The sequence below is a fragment of the Bos mutus genome, chromosome 9 (genome assembly GCF_027580195.1).
Source record: "Bos mutus isolate GX-2022 chromosome 9, NWIPB_WYAK_1.1, whole genome shotgun sequence".
NCBI lineage: Eukaryota > Metazoa > Chordata > Mammalia > Artiodactyla > Bovidae > Bos > Bos mutus.
This window is the reverse complement of record NC_091625.1, coordinates 86,831,038-86,856,355: the sequence shown is the minus strand read 5'-3', so window position 1 is coordinate 86,856,355 and position 25,318 is coordinate 86,831,038. Positions and strand designations below refer to the sequence as shown.

Below are 25,318 nucleotides of genomic sequence, written 5' to 3'. Positions count from 1 at the left end.
CCTTCTCCAGAGGATCTTCCCAACCAAGGGATCAAACCCAGGTCTCCTGCATTGTAAGCAAGACACTGTACCGTCTGAGCCACCAGGGAAGTCCTGGGTTTGATGATACCTCTGGAGCCATTCTTATTACATGTGGAGTTTTCTCCTCATAGCAAGCTTTTTCAAGCTCTGAGGTTTAAACAAAACTGGAGTTTATGTGACTCTCAGGGCATCTGAAAGTGGCTGCGGTCATGTGGGGTAAATATCTCACAAGGGAGGAAACTGCAGCCCAAAGTGCTACAGCCCAGACGTAGCCTTTGGGGCTAAGAGATTTTTTTTTTTTAAGCTTCAACATCACTCAAATATACACAAACACACACACACACACACACACACACACACACACACAACTTTAAATTTTCTCCTTTTCGTAGAATGGCAAAAAATACTAAATTAACTTTTTTATTTTTTTTCTCTATGTTTAGTTTCCAATTTCACCTCCTACTCTGTTCTTTACTTGAAAGCAATAGGTTTCTAACTCTCAGCTGTGAAAATAAATTACAGCAGAGACTGCTATTTTCCTATCCAGTCATTTATTCATACCCTCCTAAAAGTCTAGACATTTAAAAATGTACATTTCACAATCCTCAAGTTTCTAGTAAAAAAAAAAATTTCTGGATGTGCTAGGAACAAAAAAATGTGATTCATAATCATGAGAAAAATGAATCAATAGAAACGGACTCAGAAATAAATGAGACACAGCAGCAGCTTACAAGCAGCTAGAACTTTCAGGTGTAGCCTTCCTTGGGTTGGACTTTTTCATAGGGGTATAGGTCATAAAGTAGCCCATATTTTATTAGGTCACATAAAACAATTCCTCTCAATCTTATAACGCCTCAGCTAAAGGCCTCTGTGCACACCGTAGAGTGAACTTTGTAGCTCCCCTTAAGCGACTGTGCTCAGATTTCTAGTTAAGTTTGTAGAAAATTAAATGAATGTGACAACTCTGTGTGTATCATTTCACAGCACTGCCTGTCTTCTGTTACCAAGAGCATCTTGGGGAGCTAAGGTGAAAACAACCATGGACACTGGAGGTGAAGGGCTGAAGATGGTGCCAGATGGTTCCCCAGTTGAGCATGTCCCTTCTCTAGAGTGGCCCTGAGATCACAAGGAGACACCTTCCCCCCCTCTCCAGGAGCCCACATCGCATTGGGAAGACAACGGAGCAGGTCTGGCTGGTTAATAATGAGATTATAATCTGATATTTATTTTTAATATAATATAATTATTTATATAATATAATTATATTATTTATAATATATTAATTATATTATTTATTTATTTATTATATTTTATATTTTATAATAAATATACATTATACTATAGATATATTAATAAATATAATATATATTTATAATATAAATATATTAAATATTAAAATATAAATATATTTATAAATATATTATATTATAAATATATTATGTTTTATATTATATTATATCTTATAATATAATTATTAATATGATATAATTAACATATTATATTATGTATATTATATATAATCATATTGTATATAATATATTATAAATATAATATATTTATAATATATCATAAATATATAATATATTTATATATATTTATAATAAATTAATTATATAATATAATATATGATACTTATTTTTCACATATGATATTTATTTTTCTTTTTTTGACTTACTTCACTCTGACAGACTCTAGGTCCATCCACATCTCAAAAATGATCCAATTTTGTTCCTTTAAATGGCTAAACAATATTCCCTTATATATATGTACTACATCTTCCATTCATCTGTCAATGGACACTTAGCTTGTTTCCATGTACTGAAATATGGCTGATTCACTTTGCTGTGTATCAGAAACTAACACGATATTGTAAAGCAATTATACTTCAAGAAAAAAAAAAAGGTAAAACATAAAATCATGTCTTCTCTCTGCTACTAGAAAAAAAAATAATGATTTAAAAGAAGTCCTTTGTTTATCTCCAAGGGTGTACTGAAGAGTGCACCTGAAGTCAAAAGGCAATAAATTATTAACTGACAAAAATATTTTTTTAATTAAAATAATAATAAGCCCAGCATGCTTGGACCAGAATGCCCGCGCGGAAGTGGAGGCCAGTAGGGGAGGCACTAGGCCCCTCTGGGGCACTGCCTTCTTCCCACGGCTACTTTCAGTTCAGTTCAGTTGCTCAGTCGTGTCCAAGTCTTTGCGACCTGATGAACCGCAGCACGTCAGGCCTCCCTATCCATCACCAACTCCCGGAGTCCACCCAAACCCATGTCCATGGAGCCAGTGATGCCATCCAACCATCTCATCCTCTGTCATCCCCTTCTCCTCCTGCCCTCAATCTTTCCCAGCATCAGGGTCTTTTCAAATAAGTCAGCTCTTCATATCAGGTGGCCAAAGGATTGGAGTTTCAGCTTCAACATCAGTCCATCCAATGAACACCCAGGACTGATCTCCTTCAGGATGGACTGGTTGGATCTCCTTGCAGCCCAAGGGACTCTCAAGAGTCTCCTCCAACACCACAGTTCAAAAGCATCAATTCTTCAGCGCTCAGCTTTCTTCACAGTCCAACTTTCACATCCATACATGACCACAGGAAAAACCATAGCCTTGACTAGACGGACTTTTGTTGGCAAAGTAATGTCTTTGCTTTTTAATATGCTGTCTAGGTTGGTCATAACTGTCCTTCCAAGGAGTAAACGTCTTTTAATTTCATGGCTGCAATCACCATCTGCAGTGATTTTAGAGCCCAGAAAAATCAAGTCAGCCACTGTTTCCACTGTTTCCCCATCTATTTGCCATGAAGTGATGGGGCCAGGTGCCATGATCTGAGTTTTCTGAATGTTGAACTTTAAACCAACTTTTTCACTCTCTTCTTTCACTTTCATCAAGAGGCTCTTTAGTTCTTCACTTTCTTCCATAAGGGTGGTGTTATCTGCGTATCTGACGGCTACCTTCCCCGCCCACAAAAAAAAAGGGGGGGGGCCGAATATGGACGGGGCCGAACTTGCGGGGGGCGGGCCCGGAGGGGCGGGGCTGGGCGAGGCTTGACACGCCCCACTTCCCGCGGCCGCTGTTCATCTCCGGGTGCTGATCCGGTAGACACGGCCTCCTTCTTGCCGATCTGCTCTCCGGCTCCTGGCAGAGAGTCGCTGTCGCGCCCGGACTTCTGGGAAGGGACGAGGAGCGGTGCCAGGGCGGCGGGCCGGCTATGCCTCCAGCCGCTACGATTCCCGCCGGCGACTGCGCGCCTGCGGCCTCGGGGGCGCAGCGGGGCCCCGGGGAGGCCGCGCTTTGAGGTCTCCGGTGCCTAGCTCCCGCCGCGGCCGCGCCGGAGAACCCCGGGGCCGGCGCTCACCCGTATTCCCTCTCCCTAGCACTCTGACGCCCGGCGTCGCCTCACTTCCTCCGCCGCCGCCCGTCATGGCCTCTGCCGCCCGGGAGAGCGCGGGCTTGGGGCGCAGGCGCCCGCCGCCGCGCCGGGCACTGCCTGGATTGTTGCTGCTGTGCTTGTGGCTGCCCGGTGGCCGCGCTGCCGGCTCGCCCTCCGCGCCGCTGTCCGAGCTGCATGCGCAGCTCTCGGGGGTGGAACAGCTGCTGGAGGAGTTCCGCCGACAACTACAGCAGGAAAGGCCGCAGGAGGAGCTGGAGCTCGAGCTGCGCGCGGGCGGCGACCCCCAGGAAGGCTGCCCGGGCCCCGGGGGCGGCGGCTACAGGGCCAGGCCCGACGCCATCATCCGCACCAAGGACTCGATCGCGGCCGGCGCCAGCTTCTTGAGCGCGCCGGCGGCCGTGCGGGACTGGCGGCAGTGCCTGCAGGCTTGCTGCCTCGAGCCGCACTGCTCCGTGGCCGTGGTGGAGCTGCCCCGGCGGCCCGCGCCCCCGGCCACCGCGCTCGGCTGCTACCTCTTCAACTGCACCTGGCGAGGACGCAGCGTCTGCAAGTTCGCGCTGCACCGAGGTTACAGCAGCTACAGCCTCAGCCGCTCCCCAGAGGGCGAGCAGGAAGGCCTGGAAGCCGGCGCCCCGGCCCTCACCCGGGCCTCGCCTCGCCTGGGTAAGCACGCCACCCGAGGCCCGGGCCTGGTCGCTTGGGCCCTGCTGTCGCTGCCCTTGTACCTGTTGGTGGCTGCGTCTGGGAGACCTGCCTAGGCAGGACCACTGGGCCCTCCTCAGTCAAGTCAGAAATGAAACATCCGGCTTTGATGTCTCAGTCCTAGGGATGTTTTTTGAGAAACCCCTAGTAGATTGGGTGGAAGCGGGCACGGTGGACTGCTTCTGGAATTTTTCTTAACTTAGGGAGGAATACTGATCTGAAAAGATTCACAGAAATTTGATTTAATGGAAGAGAAAATTTCAGGGGGGAAAGTCTATTTTAGTCTCAGAGGTTCTTATAAGGTATGGTCTGTGTCAAGTAATTACAAGAACAAAATCTAATTAGATGCCAGATTGCTCATAGCAATCACCCTTATTTCTTAGCTTGGCTCTCAGGATTCATGATTCCACCTAAAGTTGCTTTCATCAGACAAAATTCGGAAGGGAATAGGTCAGGTTATTTTGAAGTGGGTCTAACTATTTCCTATGAAATAGTTTTTTAAGGAGTGGGGAGAAAAGGAACTCAATTAATTGAAAATAAAATTTAAAGCACCTCTCTTTTGAAGAGGAGCTAAAAAAGATGCTTTTTGCTTGATGGTTTTTATTCTGGGGATGATCAGAATGAGAATTAAGACCTAAACAGGAGGCAAAAAAAAAAAAAAAAAGTGGCAGGTGGAGATAAGGTATCAGGAAATAAAACCTTGATTGGGCCTGCTTGTGTTCAGCTGAGTGTGATTGATTGCACTCTGTTGCTGTTTGCTTTATGATGACGCAAAAGTGAAATCATAACAAGACTAGAGGGGCATAGCCTCAGCCACTTTGGAAATCTGGAGTCTCCATGATCTTTAGGTCCAAAGAGAATGGTCTGGAAATCTGTGTCCACAATGGCCCACCTCCCTTCCCACCTCCAGTGGAATAAACATCCAAGGTCACCTGAGATTTCTAGGCCTTAAGGCACACACTGCAAAGGACCCCAAAGTTTTCTCCCTGAAGTGGAGGTGGGAGGCACTTTCACCTACATCCCCGAGCCCACTCATGGCTGTTTCACACACAGCTTTCCTCTGCCCAAGCAGGGATTCAAAAATAAATCCCAGCACCAATGAAACAAAATCCCTTTCCCTTCTCACTGCACAATTGGAGAAAACCAGCATTGCCAAATGGAGCTTTCTTATAAGCCAGTGGAAACAGGAAAGTGGAAACAAGGAAAGAATATATCTGCCATGGGGGGTGGGGGGACTTTAGTTTATTGTAGAAGTTTCTGAATCCTTTTTTCTTCTACTTCCTTTTTGACCTTCCTTTCTCTGGGCGGGGGCGGGGGGAAGTTTGTCTAGTAATTCACTTTGGAGATGCTCAAGGGTACACCCAGAGGACCACTGGGCTTGGTCCTTATTCAGGAAAAGAGCTGCTCTGCTCACAAGTTCTTTGGATCCCAGGAATATGGAAACATGGAAGGGTGCCACTTGGCCCAAATGCCCTCATTCTGTCTGCAGAGAGGGCAAAGGTCTCCTCATTCTGTCTGCAGAGAGGGCAAAGGTCTCCTCATTCTGTCTGCAGAGAGGGCAAAGGTCTCCTCATTCTGTCTGCAGAGAGGGCAAAGGTCTCCTCATTCTGTCTGCAGAGAGGGCAAAGGTCTCCTCATTCTGTCTGCAGAGAGGGCAAAGGTCTCGTGTTTTTCCTGCCTAGATCCTTAACCTCCTGAAGTTCCCTGTGCTTCTGAGACTAAGTGGTTCCTTCATGAATGTTTTTTGTTTTTCTGAAGCTGTGAGCACATGTAGTTTAAGGCTAAAGGAGCATGAAAATGGTTTAGAAATTTACAGAAAATGTTTTAGGGTCCATTTGAGGGTGAATACAAGGATTATGAAAAAAGGGCAGGGGGCCAGGTGGAATTGCATAGTTCACATTTTTAGCGGACCCCATCAGCCCTGTTTTTTGTTATAGCAGACCCCATCAGCCCTGTTCTTTGTGGACATTTATTGAGTTTGATAAGTGGCACTGCTATAAGCTCCTTAGACACATGAACTCACTCTGTCCTCACAAATCTGTCCTTTCCAAATCTAGGTTCTCTCATAATCTCCAGGGTACTCGAAGCCTTGGTGAGAGAAAGTAACCTGTCCAAAGGTATCATAGAACCTGCTTTGTGGAGCTATGCATTGTAAGTTGTGAGCTGTGCTGTGTGAGTTGTGAACTGTGTTGTGTGAGTTATGACCTGTGTTCTGTGGAGCTGTGAGCTGTGTTATGTGAGCTGTGAGCTGAGTTATATGAGTCGTGAGCTGTGCTCTGTGAGTTGTGGAGCTGTATTCTGGGGCAACTTGAATGCTTTCTCCAACAGCATCAGGACACCTGGAAGCAGAGATGCCCTCAGTTGAGTTTCCAGGGTGAGACTGACTAAGCAGCTACCTGGGATGATGGGAGAAGGTGGGAAGGAGTGGAGAATGCTGGAGAGAGAGGTGTGCTGAATTGACGCAGTCTTCCTGCAGTCGTGTGCAAAGGGCAGGGCAGGGGGCTTGCGGTCCTGAGTCCTGAATTTGAGAGCCGGCTCTTCTCCGTGAGGTTCCCTGCTCATCCTCCTAGGACTTGAGTGCTGGCCTTGCCTCCCAGCTGGGCTGTCATGAGGATCAAGGGTGGACATGCTTTGTGAATTAGAAAGGCGGTTCCCACGTACCTGATGTCACTATGGGACCTTGGCTGTATTGTGTGGCTGACTGGAGGACCTGGGGGTCTGTGTTTTCTGATGAAAGTGAGGAGCAGCAGGAAGGAGGCAGTGGAGCGGTTAGGACCTCAGAGAACCCAGAGAATACAGTCTCCAAGAGCTCAAGGGCCAGCACCCTTATGCTCTTTCCACTGGATATTCGGCCTGAAAACCAGAATCTCTGGGCAAACGCTGGGTAATCTGAGAAGTCAGGCTTGCATCTGTATTAGGGAAAGTCAGTGTTGGACAGAGCTCTGCCATCCCCTCTGTAAACCCATGCATAGTCACTCCCGGCCTTTCTCTCATCTACTCCAAGGGCAAAGGAAAGAACTGACCTGGGAATGTTCAAAGCTCATCCCTCCTTGAGTGCCTGACCTATTGCATATTTCTCACATTTTCAACCTCTCCCTTTTGTGTTATAAATAAATATCACAAAGGAGTTGCAAATAATTATGTAATACTATTGAGATAACCAGTGGGAATACATTGAGACCTGCAACTCTGATCACACAGAAATTCCAAATGGGTTAAAGAATTAAATAATTTGTTTAAAAATTAGGCCGTAGGTTACTCCATACATAGAAGATTTGAAGAAAATAAATTTCACTATTATACATCTGGGGGGAAGATAACTTTCTAATCAATTAAAGAGATCATAAAGAGAAAGGATGTAGTATACACATGTTTTTACAAACTTCATTATGTCAAGAAACAAAAGAAATTGCAAATAGAAGTCTGGGAAGGTATGAGACCAGTGTATTTATTATATTAATAGCAAGCTTATGTGAATCAGGAGCTTCTCTGGTAGCTCAGCTGATAAAGAATCCTTCTGCAATGCAGGAGACCTGGTTCTGTGAATTAGTAAGAAAAACAAAAAGAAGTAGGTAAAGCATATGAATACAGCTTCCAGAAGAGGATATTTAATTGATAAACATGGAAAAATGTTCAGCCTTAGAAGTAATCAGAAAAACTCATTTAATACCAGGTTACTGTTCCCAAGTGGCACCAGTGGTAAAGAACCCGCCTGCCAATGCAGGAGACCTTAGAGACTCTTTCAGTCCCTGGGTCAGGAAGATCCCCTGGAGGAGGGCATGGCAACCCACTCCAGTATTCTTGCCTGGAGAATCCCATGGACAGAGGAGCCTGGCAGAGTACAAGTCCATAGGGTCACAAAGAGTCGGACACAACTAAAGTGACTTAGCACACACACATGCACTGTTGTTACACTGGCAATAATAAGTTTACTGAAGTTACATTGATGTGCATGTGGTGAACTTATAATCATACATGGTCACTGAAAGTGTACATTGAAATGTCTCTTTTGGAAATCAATCAAGAAAGACATCAGAGAACGTTAAAATATTCATTCTCCTGAGATATGTTTTAAGGAAAATGATCCATGCTAAAGAAAAGTATGAGCAAAAAAATTATTGTGGCATTATGTATGATGGTGAAGAAAATTGGTAACAAAGTAATGTCCAGTAGTAGAGGCTAGGGACTTCAAGTGACAACTGTGAAGCTTATACAGTGACACAAGCAATGGTAGGATATATGAATAAATATCAATAAGTAAGAATACATCAATAAGTTGGGTTAAATTCAGGATGTAACTTTATATTTACTGTAACTAGAATACATGTGAGTGCTCCCAAAATATACTGGGTTAAGTAGAGCCTTTCAGTTAGACAGATCTGAGCTGACATCTCAAGTGACAAATTCATCACTTGTGTGGTCTTAGGCAACTAACTTAGCCAATCTGACCTAGTTTCCTCAAAGACTTGTGAAAACTGGGTGAATTTATGGCTCAAAAATGCTTCATGTGATGCCTGGTACAAAGAAATCACCCAGTAAATAGTTCAGTTCAGTTCAGTCGCTCAGTCGTGTCTGGCTCTTTGCGACCCCATGAATCACAGCACGCCAGGCCTCCCGGTCCATCACAAACTCCCGGAGTTCACTCAGACTCACGTCCATCGAGTCAGTGATGCCATCCAGCCATCTCACCCTCTGTCGTCCCCTTCTCCTCTTGCCCCCAATCCCTCCCAGCATCAGAGTCTTTTCCAATGAGTCAACTCTTCACATGAGGTGGCCAAAGTACTGAAGTTTCACCTTCAGCATCATTCCTTCCAAAGAAATCCCAGGGCTGATCTCCTTCAGAATGGACTGGTTGGATCTCCTTGCAGTCCAAGGGACTCTCAAGAGTCTTCTCCAACACCACAGTTCAAAAGCATCAATTCTTCAGCGCTCAGCTTTCTTCACAGTCCAACTCTCACATCCATACATGACCACTGAAAAAACCATAGCCTTGACTAGACGGACCTTTGTTGGCAAAGTAATGTCTCTGCTTTTCAATATGCTATCTAGGTTGGTCATAACTTTACTTCCAAGGAGTAAGCATCTTTTAATTTCATGGCTGCAATCACCATCTGCAGTGATTTTGGAGCCCCCAAAAATAAAGTCTGACACTGTTTCCACTGTTTCCCCATCTATTTGCCATGAAGTGATGGGACCAGATGCCATGATCTTCGTCTTCTGAATGTTGAGCTTTAAGACAACTTTTTTCACTTTCTTCTTTCACTTTCATCAAGAGGCTTTTTAGTTCCTCTTCAGTTTCTGCCATAAGGGTGGTGTCATCTGTTACTTATTATTGGGTTTCCCTGGTGGCTCAGTGGTAAAGAATCTGCCTGCAATGCACAAGACCCGGTTCGATCCCTAGGTGGGGAAGATACTCTGGAAAATGGAATGGCTGCCCACTCCAGTATTCCTGCTTGGGAAATCCCATGGACAGAGGAGCCTGGCGGGCTATGGTCAATGGGGTGGTAAAGAGTTGGACGTGACTGACCAGCTAAACACCGCCATCATCAACATTAATTGCTATTATCAGCAGCTCAGATGGGGAAAGACGAACAATAGACATCAAAAATGAAAACAATCATATTGGGGTTGTAAATAACTTTTTCCTGACATGTTGCAATTAAGAAAAGAAAAAAGTTCACAAAAGCAAACAAACAGAAAAATCAAGATGGATTTTGACCTTTAATATCTAGGGCTCTTCTCTTAGTCTGGCTGGCCCCACTTCCACATCCTCAGCCTTGGGTATTGGTGCCCACGCAATAAGACCCAGATTCCTCTTTCTTGTCAATAAGGCATTGCTCAGAGCAACATATAGAAAATCAGAGTAGTTAATATACCTCTCTGCATAAAGTGCCACCTTGATAGGCTCCATCAAGATGGATATGAGTTTTATTTCATCTCTGTGGATGATACCAAATATGCTTAATCTTCAAAAGAAATCAGTGTTTCCAGAGTACTTCACATTGGCTTATTACATTTTTATAACAAAAACTCAAAGTGACATTTAAGCTTGTTGTTCATCGAGTCAAATTTTTTTGAGTGACGGCACACTCCTTTCCTCTCTTTGTTGTCATTTGTTTATTTTTTAAGACCTGTTTCTGGCTTAAGTCGCCTAAGCCAAATCGCTTTGGGTTGCTTTATTTTTAAGATTTTATTTACTTACATGTTTATTTATGGTCGTATTAGTTCTTCATCGCTGCATGCGGGCTTTCTCTAGTTTCAGTGCACGGGCCTCCCATTACAGTGGCTTCTCTTGTTGCAGAGCTCAGGCTCTCTGGCTCTAGGGCTCAGTAGTTGCGGTGTATGAGCTTAGTTGCCCCACTGCTTGTGGGATCTTAGTTTCCAGACTAGGGATCGAACCCATGTCCCCTTCCATGGCAAGCAGATTTTTTAACCACGGGACCACCAGGGAAGTCCCAGCTCTGACTTATTTTTAAATACATTATACAGTGTAATTTGCCTGGACTTAAACTGAGGAGGGAATACAATTCTATTATTTCTGATACAACGACCAATTTAGAGGATATGGAGATTTCACTGTGTATATAAACCATATCTTTAAGCTTCCCTAAAGAAAAGTGAATGACTACAGTGACTTTTTTTTTCTTCCAGGAGGGCCAGGACTAGTTTTATAACATGTGCAGTATTTCCAAGCTTATCTGATTTTTCCATCTTAAATATTTTTGGGTAAATCTTTCAGGGCCTAGGACTTCCCTGGCAGTCCAGGGGTTAGGATTCTGCTCTTCTTCCACTTCCGCAATGGGCGAGTGTTCAATCCTGGTTGGGAAACTAAGATCCCACAAGCTTTCCAGCAAGGCACAAAAGATTCCAGAATTGTAATGTAAACCATTGCGTGGAAAGTGATGAACCTTTCAGAGGCAAAGGAAAGTTCTCTATAAAACTAAAGAGGGCCTATTAGTAAAGCAGTTGTCATCTCTCTGCTTCCCTGAGAGAAGCAGAATAAAGTCATCAGGCACTGGCTCTTTGCTCAAGGGGTAAAAAACAGACCAATTGTCTTCTAAGACAGGAGTTGCTTATGTGGCATAATTTGATTACTCATTGTTTTAAATGACTGTAAAAATGGGACTCATTTTCTCAATAGGAATATGTACCCTTTGGCAACAGCAAATGTGCTGATTCCTTGTGTTAGTCGCTGAGTCATGTTCAGCTTTTTGTGATCCCATGGATTGCTGCATGCCATCCATGCTTGCAATGGTGGGATGTCCTCCACCATCTCCTGGAGTTTGCTCAAACTAATGTCCATTGAGTCAGTGTTACTATCTAACCATCTCATCCTCTGCTGTCCCCTTCTCCTCCTGCCCTCAACCTTTCCTAGCATCAGGGTCTTTTTCAATGAGTCAGCTCTTTGCATCAGGTGGCCAAAATATTGGAGCTTCAGCTTCTGCATCAGTCCTTCCAATGATCAATCAAGGCTGATTTCCTTTCAGGTTTACTGGTTTGATCTCCTTGCAGTCTGAGAAAATAATAGGATTACTGCTAGCTTCAACTGTCAGGCTGTTGCAGAAACCAGTACTCAAGAAACCAAGCACCACACTTGGAGAGTTGGAGAACTCAGGTTTATTAAGCCAGCAGGCCCAGAGGAGTTAACACTCTAAGCTCTGAGCCCCGAACAAAGGGATTACAGAGTTTTTATAGACAGACTGTAGTGAGCAACACTAGCTGTTAATAGGCTGGTTTAAACTAAGGGGTTTCTCATGTGGGGGAACAGTGGTCACGATGAGGAGGGGGATGCCTGACCTGAACAGGCATGGTTAAGCAGGTTTACAGGGGCTGAGTGATTGCAAAGAGCAGAACAAGGGTGAGCGAAATAAGCTCCAATTCCTAGTATTGCAAGTCCCCACTTTCTGAGACTATGTGACCTATGTGATCTAGACTTTGCAAGGGGCAAGCTGAGTTACAGAGGCAGGAGAAGGAGGGTATGTAAAACTTTAACTTTTCCTCTTCAAGGCAGTGGGTATCTGGATTGGCCCTTAGAAGTTTGCTTGAGGGGCAACTTCAGCTGTGCAGAAGGAGAGCACTGTCTTAACAACATCATTCAAAATAAGTTAAGGAAGTCCAGCCCAAAATTCAGATCAAGTTTTGGTGCTAGAGGAGGAAGGAGATAGTGGAATAGTGGATGCCAAGAAGGATGTATTACAAAAGCCTGCAGAGTTATTTCTTCCCAGCTAAATTACTAAGTTTTGGGGACTTCCCTGGTGGCCAAGTGGTTAGGACTTCACCTTCCAATGCGGGGGGGGGGGGGTGGGGGGCGGGTGTGTGTGCAGGTTTGATCCTTGCTCGGGGATCTAAGTCCCACATGCCTCATGGCTAAAAAACCAAAACATGAAACGAAAGAAATACTATAATAAATTCAATGAAGACTTTAACAATGGTCCACATCAAAATAGAAATTACTAAGCTTCATCAAAATATATGTGCATTTGCATAAGTTTACTAATAGGATGCTTAAATCATGTAAAATATCCACAATTCTGCTCTTAAGAATGTTTTCTGTATCTGATGGCTTCTATCAACCATCCCTGGAGTGGCTGTCCATCATGTTTAATATTTAGTGGACACAGTGAGAATTACTATGAAGGAGAAAAGCTAAATATCAATACACACTTGTTTGCTATTAATATTTTAGGGTATCTCAAATTCTGTATCAGCTTCCCTTAGAAAAACTAGTAAGAAGCTGTGAATCTCTTCTGTTTTCCTAGATGAAAATTGGATTCCAAGAATTTCTATGTGAATTTTATGTGAATCCAAGAACTTGCCTTAACTTTCCAGATTTAATTTATTGCAATGAAAATAAGAAAATAACTTTCAGTTGCTATACATCCTCTTGGCAAAAATACCTCTCATAATAAATGAGAAAAAATAGGGAATCATTTCTCCTATGAATTATTTCTTTTCTTTCACAGAAAAGGACGAGCCTCCACTCAGCAAGGCTGGGCAGGATGTGGTTTTGCATCTGCCCACAGATGGCGTGATTCTGGACGGCCGAGAAAGCACAGATGACCACGCCATCGTCCAGTATGAGTGGACACTGCTGCAAGGTGACCCGACAGTGGACATGAAGGTAATTCATGTTGTAATAAAGAAAACTAATGTTTCAGCAAAGTGATCTTTCTACTTACAGTCCTCGAATGTCTATAAATTGGCAGCAGTGTGGAGAAAGCATAAAAATGATTGTTGAAAAGGTGTCTTGTTATATGAATTTACTTTTCTTCTGAGTAAACAGTGATCCTGACCATGTGTTTTGTTCTTATTTTATTTTTTTGGCCACACTGTTCAGCTTGTGGGATCTCAGCTTCCCAACCAGGGATAGAACCCAGGCCCTTGGCAGTGAGTGCATGGAGTCCTCAGCTCTGGACCACCAGGGAAGACCCTGGCCATGTGTTTTAAAGCTTACCTTCATTCTTGCTTTTTTGTCAACTTCTCCAGAGCACATAAAACCTTCAAGGAGAAAGACTCATGCTTTGTTTTATTGACTCGGATTAAAAAATGTTTTTAAAACATTTAAGAAATGTTAAAAGCATTATATATTTTCCTTTCTTCTTTGTTTCAGTTCACAGCCCAAGTAGAAAATATGAAGAATACAAAAGAGCATAGAGAGGAAAATAACAACAAAATGAACTTACTGTTCACATGATCCAGAAAGCAAGCTTCTCACTTAGCATTAGGCCTACCTGAGTTAGTTGAGTTAATTAAGTGAGGGGAGTTTGACATTAAGCCCTCCTATCAAGTGCTCCTCACTGATTTTCATAAGGCTTACCTGGGCTGGAATTGCAGCTGATGGGAATGAGCCTCTTGTCCAGTGCCTACCTACACTTAATTAAGATGTAACTGACATGCAACATTATATCAGTTTCAGATGTAGGACATCATGACTTGATATACGTATACATTGTGAAATGATCATCATAGTAAGTCTAGTTAACATCTGTCACCACACAAAGTTACAATTTTTTTTTCTTGTGGTAACAACTGTTATGATTTACTCTCTTCAGTTCAGTTCAGTTCAGTTTAGTTCAGCCCCTCAGTCGTGTCCGACTCTTTGCAACCCCATGAATTGCAGCATGCCAGGCCTCCCTGTCCATCACCATCTCCCAGAGTTCACTCAAACTCATGTCCATCGAGTAGGTGATGCCATCCAGCCATCTCATCCTCTGTCGTCCCCTTCTCCTCCTGCCCCCAATCCCTCCCAGCATCAGAGTCTTTTCCAATGAGTCAACTCTTCGCATGAGGTAGCCAAAGTACCAGAGTTTCAGCTTTAGCATCATTCCTTCCAAAGAACACCCAGGGCTGATCTCCTTCAGAATGGACTGGTTGAATCTCCTTGCAGTCCAAGGGACTCTCAAGAGTCTTCTCCAACACCACAGTTCAAAAGCATCAATTCTTCGGCACTCAGCTTTCTTCACAGTCCAACTCTCACATCCATACATGACCACTGGAAAAACCATAGCCTTGACTAGATGGACCTTTGTTAGCAACTTTCAAATAAGAGACAGTGTTATTGACTGAAATCACCATGCTGTACATTACATCCCATGGCTTATTTATTTTATAACTGGAAATTTGTACCTTTTGACTCCTTTCACCCAGTCCTGCCCCCTGCCTCTGGCAACCACCAGTCTGTTCGCTATATCTGAGCTTGGTTTGGGGTTTTTTGTTTGTTTTAGATTCCATGTAAGTGTGAGATCATACAGTATTTAATTTTTGTCTGGTTTATTTCACTGACCATAATGACCTCAAGGACCCTCCATGTTGTTGCTAATGGCAAGATTTCCTTCTTTTTGTACACCGAATTTTCATTATGCTCTTATCAGTTGATGGACGTTTAGGCTGTTTCCATATCTTGGCTATTGTAATAACACAGCAGTGAACATGGGGTGCATATATCCTTTTTAAATTTTATTTATTTTATTTTTGGCTGCTCTGGGTCTTCCTTGCTGTGCACGGGCTTTCTTTAGTTGTGGCAAGCAGGGGCTACTCTCTAGTTTCAGTGCAAGGGTGCTCATTGCAGGGGCTTCTCTTGTTGTGGAGCACAGGCTCTAGAGTACCTGGCTTCAGTAGTTGCAGTATGGGCTCAGTTTGTGGCCGCATGGCACATGGAGTCTTCCTGGACCAAGGATTGAACCCGTGTCCCCTGCATGGCAGGCAGATTCTTAACCACTGGACCACAAGGGAAGTCCTATATGTCTTTTCAAGTTAGTGTTTCTGTTTCCTTCAGATAAATACCCAAACGTTGAATTGCTGTATAAACAGAGTCTTCAGTTGTTAGGAAAGTAGCTTTGTATTAACCCTGCTGGGCCTCTTTGTAGATAAGAGTATTTCCTGGCTTAGGCAGATAAACTTCCTCCAATCACTCCAATCAGAGAAGGTGGAGAAAAATCTGTGTTGGTTTGCCAGGGCTACCATAGCAGAATACCACAGACTGGATGCCTTAAACAATGTATTTCTCACAGTCCTAGAGGCTGAAAGTCCAAGGTCAAGGTGTCAGCAGGTCTGCTATCTTCTAAGGCCTCTCTCCTTGGCTTGCAGGTGGCTGTCTTCTCCTTCTTACATCTTCACAGGCTCTTCCCACTGTGAGGAAATACTGATTTCTCTTCTCTTGGGATGAAAATAAGAACAGTAATCAGCTAGTCCCTTAAGACTGATTTAAGCACATTGATTTATCCAAAGACTATACAGTCTTAGAATTGGACCAGACCTTCGACCAGCATCTTACCCAGTCTCCTATCCATACAAGAGGCCTTGCTTTCACCTCCCTTCTAGTGGTCATCCAGCCTGCCTGGCATTTCCAGAGGTGAAAGCTCAACTAGTTCGCGTCATGTCCTATGACATCTTTAATCAGCTCTCATTACTGGGCCAATACATGTGCCTCCCTGTTACTTCTATGCAACTATGTTGGGTCTTCCTTTTGGAAAAGCACTGAACACATCTTTTTAGTCTATGCAGCAGCAATTAAAGTTCGTTTTTTTTTTTGTTTTTGTTTTTTTAATGAACGTCACCACTGAAAATGGTCTTCTCAGAACTCGACACTCTCAGTTCTTGCAATGTTCCTCATATGAATTGGCTCTTAGACTGTCTACCATCCAGCCTTTTTTAGATTTTCTCAGGTTCATTCATGCCCCTCTTAAAATCTGAACCCCCTAATTGAAACCCATATTTAAACTGTGGTTCTTCTTGACAGACTATTACCTCCTGTGATCTAGACATTGTCTCACTTCTATTAATGAAGATTCATTTACATAAACTATTTTAGTATCTGCTTCTCACTATAGGTTCCTGTTGAGCTTTCCATCAGAAACTACAAATATGCATGCTGAGTCATGTCCATCCATCCCTTTGTGACACCACAGACTGTAACCTGCCAGGCTCCTCTGTCCATGGGATTTTCCAAGCAAGTGCTAGAGTGGGTTGCCATTTCCTCCTCCAGGGTAGGTTAATGTTGAGCTTTCCATTAGAAGGAACATCTAAAGCCTACTTCATCTTTCCACACAAATAGCCATCTTGAGGTCTCCCCCATTCTGTGTTTGTGTAATTGATTTATTGAACCTGACTGCAAGGCCATATGTTTATCCTTTTTATACTTAAGTGTAGTTTTCAGCTACAACAGAAATAATTTTTGAACTTTGAGTATCATCCATTATATTGGGCTTGGCTGAGTCCCTTCACTGTTCACCTGAAACTGTCACATTGTTAACTGGCTATATATCCCAATACAAAATTTAAAGTTTAAAAAAAAATTTTTGTTTGGGTTTTTCTGTAACATATTAAACCTGATGAAAAACTCAAATGAACATTTTGCCAACCCAGTGTTTATTATTCCTCTGTGCATTGTGTCGGCTGCAAAATTAATATATTTTTACTGAATTTCTGAAAATTAAGATTGATAAATCTTAAGCCTTAAAGAGGGCTTCTCCGGTAGCTCAGACAGTAAAGAATCCAGCACCAGCAGTAGCAGTGCAGGAGACCCACGTTCAGTCCCTGGGTCAGGAAGATCCCCTGGAGGAAGGAAGGACAACTCACTCCCACATTCTTGCCTGGAGAATTCCATGGACAGACTATGGGGTCGCAGAATCGTACACAACTGAGCGACTAACACTTTCACTTTTACTTTCAAGACTGATCAGAAAAGGTGCATGAACAAGCCACTGATCAGACCTCTATGAGAGTTCCCTTCAGGTGGACGCTGACTATTAACTGGCACTCATGGATATATTTGGTCAAGCAATTGCAAATCTGTCTCTATGATCACCTAGATTTTCACAGTTGCTATGAAAAGCTTTATTCTGTAGATTATGAATTGTGTGTATGAATGCCAAATAAAAATAATGCTTATGATTCCGTATTAAATTTACTGAAGGTGTTTATAAAGAAGTAACAAAATTAGGCATTTAAGGCTGACTAAAGAGGAAAATGTGTGGGGCTTCCCTGGCAGTCCAGTGGTTAAGACTCTGCACTTCCACTGCAGGAGGTGGGGATTCCATCTCTGGTCAGAAGAACTAAGGAAAGAAAAAAGAGGAAATTGTGGACCAATTCCCTAGCCAAGTTATAACAGTGATAGCACATAGACTTAAGACTATAAAGCCACCATCTAGCAACAAAGCCTGCAATAGAGGAGCTATTTGCTCTCAAATTGCAACTGTCTTATAGTGGTTATTTATGATTATTTATAAATAATTTATATATAAAATATTATACATATAAATATATATTGTATATATTATATAATTATATTATGTATTTTATATATTATATTAATATATAAATATAGTTGTAAATAATTATATATTTATATATATACTATATATATATAGTATATATATATTATATAATTATATATACTATAATGTATATTATATATAACTATATATATAATTATATAAAATATATATAATTATATATATTTATATATACTATAATATATATAAATATATATTCGTGAGACATTCATGAATGCCCTCAAAGGTAACTCAACTCTCATTGGTCAGGCTTTCCACTGAGTGCCTATCCCAACCCCTTCTTGAGCCCTCCCCTCTCTTCACTATCTGCAGAATTCTCACCCCTTTTCTCATCTTCCATAGTACAATAGTCAACCCTCGCTTTGTTTCGCAATACTTTAAGACCAGTTTCTAGGACCTATCCTTTCACATCCAAATCACCCATTTAGGTCTCCAAAAAACAAAAATAAATGAGGTTCTCCATCTTAAGAAGAATTATGCTGCCACCTTAATTATGATAAAATTAATAGCTAACCTTATTTTAGCATCTGGTGTGTGTCCAGTATTGTTCTCAGCACTTTAAATGGACTAAGTATAAGGAAAAGCTCATATTCTTATGGAAAAGCTCATATGGTTTCCTCATTTATGAAGAAAATGAGTAAGAGAGATGACTGGCCATGACCAAGAGGATCTGTTTGTTTTGTTTTGTGCTTTGGCTGACCCATGCGGCTTTCAGGATCTTAGTTCCCTGACCAGGGATTAGACCCAGGCCACAGCAGTGAACGTGCCAAGCCCTAGCCGCCAGACCACTAGGGAATTCCAAGAGGTTTCCGACTTTAAAGTTACATATTTTCTGCTTTCTAACAGGATATTCTACATCCGTTTAACTGAATATTATTCTGTAACACATTCTTAAATGTAAGAAGACACTTTTTTCAGATAGTCCATTATATGTTGCTGAGTTTCATGATTATTTAATGTAATACGTTAAATCTGAAGTCAGAATGTAAAATATGATACAGAATATGACAATGTTCAGGGAGATTTGAAATTCATAAATCTGTAGATTGATTTCCATTCATCAGATGTGGAAAATTGAGCTAAACTGTCTTAAAATACCATGCATGAAAGTGTTAGTTGCTCAGTCATGTCTGACTCTTTGTGGCTCCACGGACTGTAGCCCGCCAGGCTCCTCTGTCCATGGGGATTCTTCAGGAAGAATACTGGAGTGGGTTGCCATTCTCTTCTCCAGGGAATCTTCCCCACCCGTGTCTCCTGCATTGGAGGTGGAGCCACAGGTAACGGAAGCCTACTAAAGGATGGATGTTGTTTACACTAATAACTTCATTATTAACTTAAAACCAATTGCACACTGGTGTGTCTGCTATAAATAATTAATTTTTACAAACATATAGGTGTATTATCTACTTTGAAACATGTTTGGGAAGTGGAAATAATAATTACACCAGGACCACAGAGATAAACTGAGACTGTCTTGAGCAAACAGATACATGGGTCCCTCTTAATAAAACTCAAGTTTCATGAGACTGAATGATTAGTCTCCTAATTAATCTCATTTTTAGATCCCCTTAAATGGATTAAAATAGGATTTTAAAACTGAGGCTTAGAGAAAATGTTTTCTGGTAAAGGAACATAATAGAAAGAAGAATATTGACTTTTTGTCCTAGGGGAAAGAGAACACAAAATAAATGTCAAATTTCAAATTGTCTTCTGTCTTACGTAGATGTTTTGTGGTTTACCCCTCCTCAGTCAGATTGCCTGGGAAATAATCTGGGTCAATACTGAAAATGACCATAAAAGGAAAGAATCATATATGTTAAGGAGAATATTTAAAAACATATTAAAAGACTTTCTAAACATTTAGTTAGCAGAGTTTTCAAGGCAGCCTGGGTTGTTTAACCAATACACAAAGTTCCAGAGAACCCATGTGATCTTTGAAGAGTAAAGGCTATTAATAACTATATCTGTCTTCTGTTTTTCAATTATGTTTGTTGATAACAGGTCAAGAAAATATATAAAATCTATACTATCACAGCAGAATTTATAAGGATTATGAAAGATTTCTTTAAAATTATTTTCAATGAGGGACAGAGTGAAGAGTGGATAGGGATTTCAGTCATTTGTATGCTACCAGGATTTCTCCCCCTTCCTCTTTCCTTCCCCTCCCTCCTCTCTTCCTTCTTCCATTTCTTCTTCCTTCTGTCCTTCCTCTTCCTTCTTATCTTTCTTTCTTCCTTTCTTAAAAAATTTTCCCTTTATCTCCTGAAGCCTAGAACTATACTTTGTGCTCACTAGGATGCTAACACTCGCTAATTGATTGGCTCCTTTAAAAAAAAAATGATTGACTATTTTGCTAACCTTTCAAAAAACTTCCCTTTTAACCCTCAAATTTTTATCATCCTTCCTAGCAAGATCAGCATTGTTCCACACTCTGGCCTCACACTGATGTTAGGAAGGGCCGCTAAGAGCTATCTAACAATTACTTTGTATCTCATCAAAGTAGATCCTAGACACATATCACCTATTGTTTTTTCTTGGCTACTGGACAATATCTAGTCTTCATGAAACAAACTGTAAATCCCTTTAATAAAAGTTATCCTAGATATTCTAGACCATGGGGTAGGGGTAGAGGAGCGAAGGGGAGTAAACTGTTTCTAAATTTTAAAAAGAGAAATGATATTAATAAATAACTGAGAAAGCTTCCTATCACATTTCAAATATTTCTTTCCTCCCTCAGTGAGTCAGTTTAACAGTGAATGAAAGAGAAATTCTAACACAGCCTCTGCTTGGCTTTGGTTTTTGAATCCTCGATTCACCACTTCCCTGTGCCAGATGGGATAACAAAAGCCCTCTTTCAAGGTATTATCGTTGCATGAACAGGGACACCCTTCCGTGGCCCAAGACTGGGCTCTTGTCTAACACTTGGGCACAAATGTTCCAAGGAGACACAGGTGCTGACAGAGTAAGAGAACTCACTGGAAAGGGGCACCTGGGTGGAGAACAGCAGGATAAGGGGACCCATGAGAACTGCTCTGCCACTTGGCTCACAGTCTTGGCCTTTACGGTGATGGGATTAGTTTCCAGGTTGTCTCTGGCCAATCATTCTGACTCAGGGTCCTTCCTGGTAGCACAGGGATTTCTCAGCCAAGATCGATTCCAGCGAGAAGGATTCTGGGAGGTTGGTAGGACATAGTGGTAAAGAACCTGCCTGCCAATGCAGGAGACATAAAGAGACACTGCAACCCCCCTAGTATTGTTGCCTGGAGAATCCCATGGACAGAGGAGTATGGCAGGCTGCCGTCCGTGGGGTCACACAGAGTTGGAGACAACTGAAGTGACAGCATACACACACACACACACATACACACACGGTAGGACATATGGACTGGCATCTACTCTCTCCTTCTGACCTTTGCTGAATTCTTTCAGTTGGAGGTAGTTCAATAGGTTCCACGTTCCTTACTACTGTAGGGCAACTCATGCAAGTGATTATTGTCGAACATGGCCAGAGTGAGTGGGCTGTTTCAGTCAGTGGTTCTCCTAACATTATTACTGTGATGAAAGGATGAAATGCAAATGCAAATAAGACCCCTAGAACAGTGAGCAGCACAGAGTAAACAGTCAAAAAGCGTGTTATTCTATTTATTCTGAGATCATCTTTTCTTCGATGGTATCCACGTGGTCTCTGGTAATCCTGTCTTGTACCCAGACAGATTATGTTCGTGCCTGGGTAATGTTCTCTTAGAGATTCTCCCAAGGAACCCCAAATACTTACTCCCTGTGTTCAACAGTGCCCAGAAGGCCTTTAACAGGGAACAAAACCTCATACCTCCAGTGCCTGTGGAGGAAATCCTCCGAACTCTGGTCTTGAGGTATGAGATAGATGGACGCCCCACCTCATGTCCCCCACCCCCACCCCCCTACACACACACCCAGGGTGAGCATTGGAGTTTGTTCCCTGTGGACAGAAACTCCAAAATATCATAAAGGGACCATCGAGAGAGGAGGCTGGGCCCCTGCCCAGATAAAAGATTAGAGACCACATATTACATATTTCTCATTCTTGAAATCAAGGAGACCTTCCCAACTAGAAAGCTCCTTGGAGGTCAAAAGGGGAGTGATGTCAAATCTACCCATAGACCTCTTCGGTGGAATCCATCTTGCCTGAGAGATGTGCGTGCGTGCATGGGAGGATCCTGAAATATTCCTAATATGGATTCTCAACCAGGCAAATCAAAATGATCAGCCAAAGGACACCCAAATGAAAAAATATCCCATAAAAGTGATTCAGACTGCCACTAGGGCGTGACTCTCTCTCTGAATCCACCCATGTGTCCGTCCACATGTACTGTATTCTTTTTCCTCCTAATAAACACTTGTTTCACTACTTTCTGTCTTTGTGGGAATTCTTTTCTGCCAAGCCAAAGGGCCAGGGCCTTGTCCCTGACCTCTGGTCTAGTGTCTAGGATTCAGCTCTCACTGCTGTGCCCCAACCTCAGTCTCTAGAACCAAAGCCCTTGATTGCAGGCAGAGGCCACCCCAGATCAGTCAAAACAGTATGGTTTTTTTTCCCCCCTTTTGGAGATACAGGATAATGTGTTTATTTCAGAATTACTTAAATTTAGTAACCTTAACCAACAGTGAGTTTGAAAGAAACAGTGACACTTTTGTAAGTAAGTCCCATTCAGGCCCCTTTTGTATTGACCCAAGGAAAGTTATAGTTCCACTGATTCATTTCCTGGGGATCACCAGTTTTGCACTGGTTTCCAGACACTCTCCACTTCACACCCACACACACCCCTCTGGAGATCCAAGAATAATATGTTTCTTTTGGAATTAATTAACAGATTTGGTGTGTTTAGAAGCAACAATGGCACTTTTATAAGTCCCACACAGTCCCCTTTTGTAATCACCCAAGGAAACAGAGTTCCACTGATTCATTTGAGGACCATCATTTTTCCACTGGTTTCTGGACAGTGCTTTTTCCTCTCTCTCTCTCTCTCTCTTTTTTTTTTTTCCTAAACAGGACTTTTTTAAAAGTGCAGTTTCTTTTTTTTTTTTTTTTAAGACATTTATTTTATTTATGGGCTACTCTTCCTTGTGGTGCTTGGGCTTCTTATTGCGGTGGCTTCTCTTGTTGCTGAGCATGGGCTCTAGCATGTGCGGGCTTCAGTCGTTGATGTGTGTTCTCAGGAGTTGCACCCTGCAGGCTCTAGACATGAGCTTAGTAGTTGTGGCACACGGGCCAAGTTGCTCTGAGAAACACAGGATCTCTCCAGACCAGGAATTGAACTCATGTCCCTTGTATTGGCCCTGGAGAAGGGAATGGCAATCCACTCCAGTATTCTTGCTTGGAGAATCCCATGTACTGAGGAGCCTGGCAGTCTACAGTCCACGGGGTTGCAAAGAGTTGGATACGACTGAGTGAGTAAGCACCCTTGCACTGGTAGGCAGATTCTTAACCACTGGATCATCAAGGAAGCCGCCCAAAAGTGTGGGTTTTGACACTGAAAAACCAGAGAATAGTGGTTTCCTTGCCTGGAGAATCCCAGGGACAGGGGGGCCACACAGAGTTGGACACGACTGAAGCGACTTAGCAGCAGCAGCAGGGGGTGATAGCAAAGACAGAAGGGGAGACAGAGAAGCAAAAAAAACCCACCATGTGTCAGGGCACCAGAACAGATATGGACCTCAGCAAAATTTCACCTACATTACTGCCTCTCAGCTATTTTATTCACCTTAAAATTTTAATGAAGGACAAAAAAAGTTACAGCAGCCCACGGGGCATTTTTGAGACACAGAAGATTATCAAGGCTGCAAATTTCCGAAGAAACATCTGGGGATAAGTTGGTGCACATGTATGAGTAGTCTGTGGTGGTTTTAAGGATTTCTTTGTATCTTGTTTCAAGAATGAAGGGTGATGTCAGTCAGTAAAAAAAAAACACAACCTACCCCCCAAACCACAGCAAATTCTAGGATTTACTGTTCCACTTAAAAAGGAAGATACATGAGAGCATAATAGATGAGTAATTCATACCTGTTTTGTTTCAAAGTTAACCTGGAGCCTTGAGGTAGACTAGTCTTTAGGCATGATTTTTTTTACACAGTAGCTCAAAGCCTTCAATATTTAACTGCTTTTTTTTCTTTAAGAAAAAATACTTGTTAGAAAAGGTTTAAAAATAATCTCCCTGGGGAAAAAATAGGTATTACCTCATGAAAAATAAACTGAGTAAGCTGAGTTGTGAAAGCTCTACTCCAATAGCAGCGGGAGCTTTGAAGTCTCTTTCCTGGTCGGGAACACTAAATTTACAGAACAATAGGCTTCTGGCATCACTGGGCTTCCAGGTCCTCTTACATTTAAACCTGACTTCCTGTCACTCTTCTTTCATAGGTCCTGGCATTTCCATTTTTGTGTCGGTAGTGGGGTGAGGATAGGGGTCGGGGAGAGCTTTTAGAGGTTTTAAAGGACTGTGTGTGTGTGTGTGTGTGTGTAAGGAGTATCTGACCTTTTTAGATCACAACAGGCAGCTGCTTTGTGCATGAGCTGTGGGTCAGGTCTTTCTAAGAAATGATTCTTGGAATAAGAATGCAGAAGGCTTTAAATGTCGGCAAAGTTGCAGGATATAAAATCAACACACAGAAATCCCTTGCATTTCTATACACTAACAATGAGAAAATAGAAAGAGAAATTAAGGAAACAATTCCATTCACCATTGCAACGAAAAGAATAAAATACTTAGGAGTATATCTACCTAAATAAACAAAAGACCTATAATAGAAAACTATAAAACACTGGTGAAAGAAATCAAAGAGGACACAAATAGATGGAGAAATATACCATGTTCGTGGATCGGAAGAATCAATATAGTGAAAATGAGTATACTACCCAAAGCAATCTATAGATTCAATGCAGTCCCTATCAAACTACCAATAGTATTTTTCAGAGAACTAGAACAAATAATTTCACAATTTGTATGGAAATACAAAAAACCTCAAATATCCAAAGCAATCTTGAGAAAGAAGAATGGAACTGGAGGAATCAACCTGCCTGACTTCAGGCTCTACTACAAAGCCACAGTCATCAGGACAGTATGGTACTGGCACAAAGACAGAAATATAGATCAATGGAACAAAATAGAAAGCCCAGAGATAAATCCACGCACCTATGGTTACCTTATCTTCGACAAAGGAGGCAAGAATATACAATGGAGAAAAGACAATCTCTTTAACAAGTGCTGGGAAAACTGGTCAACGACTTGTAAAAAAATGAAACTAGAACACTTTCTAACACCATACACAAAAATAAACTCAAAATGGATTAAAAATCTAAACGTAAGCCCAGAAACTATAGAACTCCTAGAGGAAGACATAGGCAAAACACTCTCCAACATAAATCACAGCAGGATTC

At 42.2% G+C, this 25,318-nt stretch overlaps 1 protein-coding gene across 1 annotated transcript in view; it reads left to right on the top strand.

Moving 5' to 3' along the window:
* The first annotated feature begins 2,163 nt into the window (after window positions 1–2,163).
* Window positions 2,164–25,318, top strand: part of LRP11 (LDL receptor related protein 11) — a 56,408-nt gene continuing 33,253 nt past the window's right edge. Inside the window, exons 1-2 of the mRNA XM_005908046.2 lie at window positions 2,164–4,078; window positions 13,081–13,238. Of these exons, the coding sequence (XP_005908108.2) occupies window positions 3,445–4,078; window positions 13,081–13,238 (792 nt within the window). The 5' untranslated portion in view covers window positions 2,164–3,444. The remainder of the gene's footprint in view (window positions 4,079–13,080; window positions 13,239–25,318) is intronic.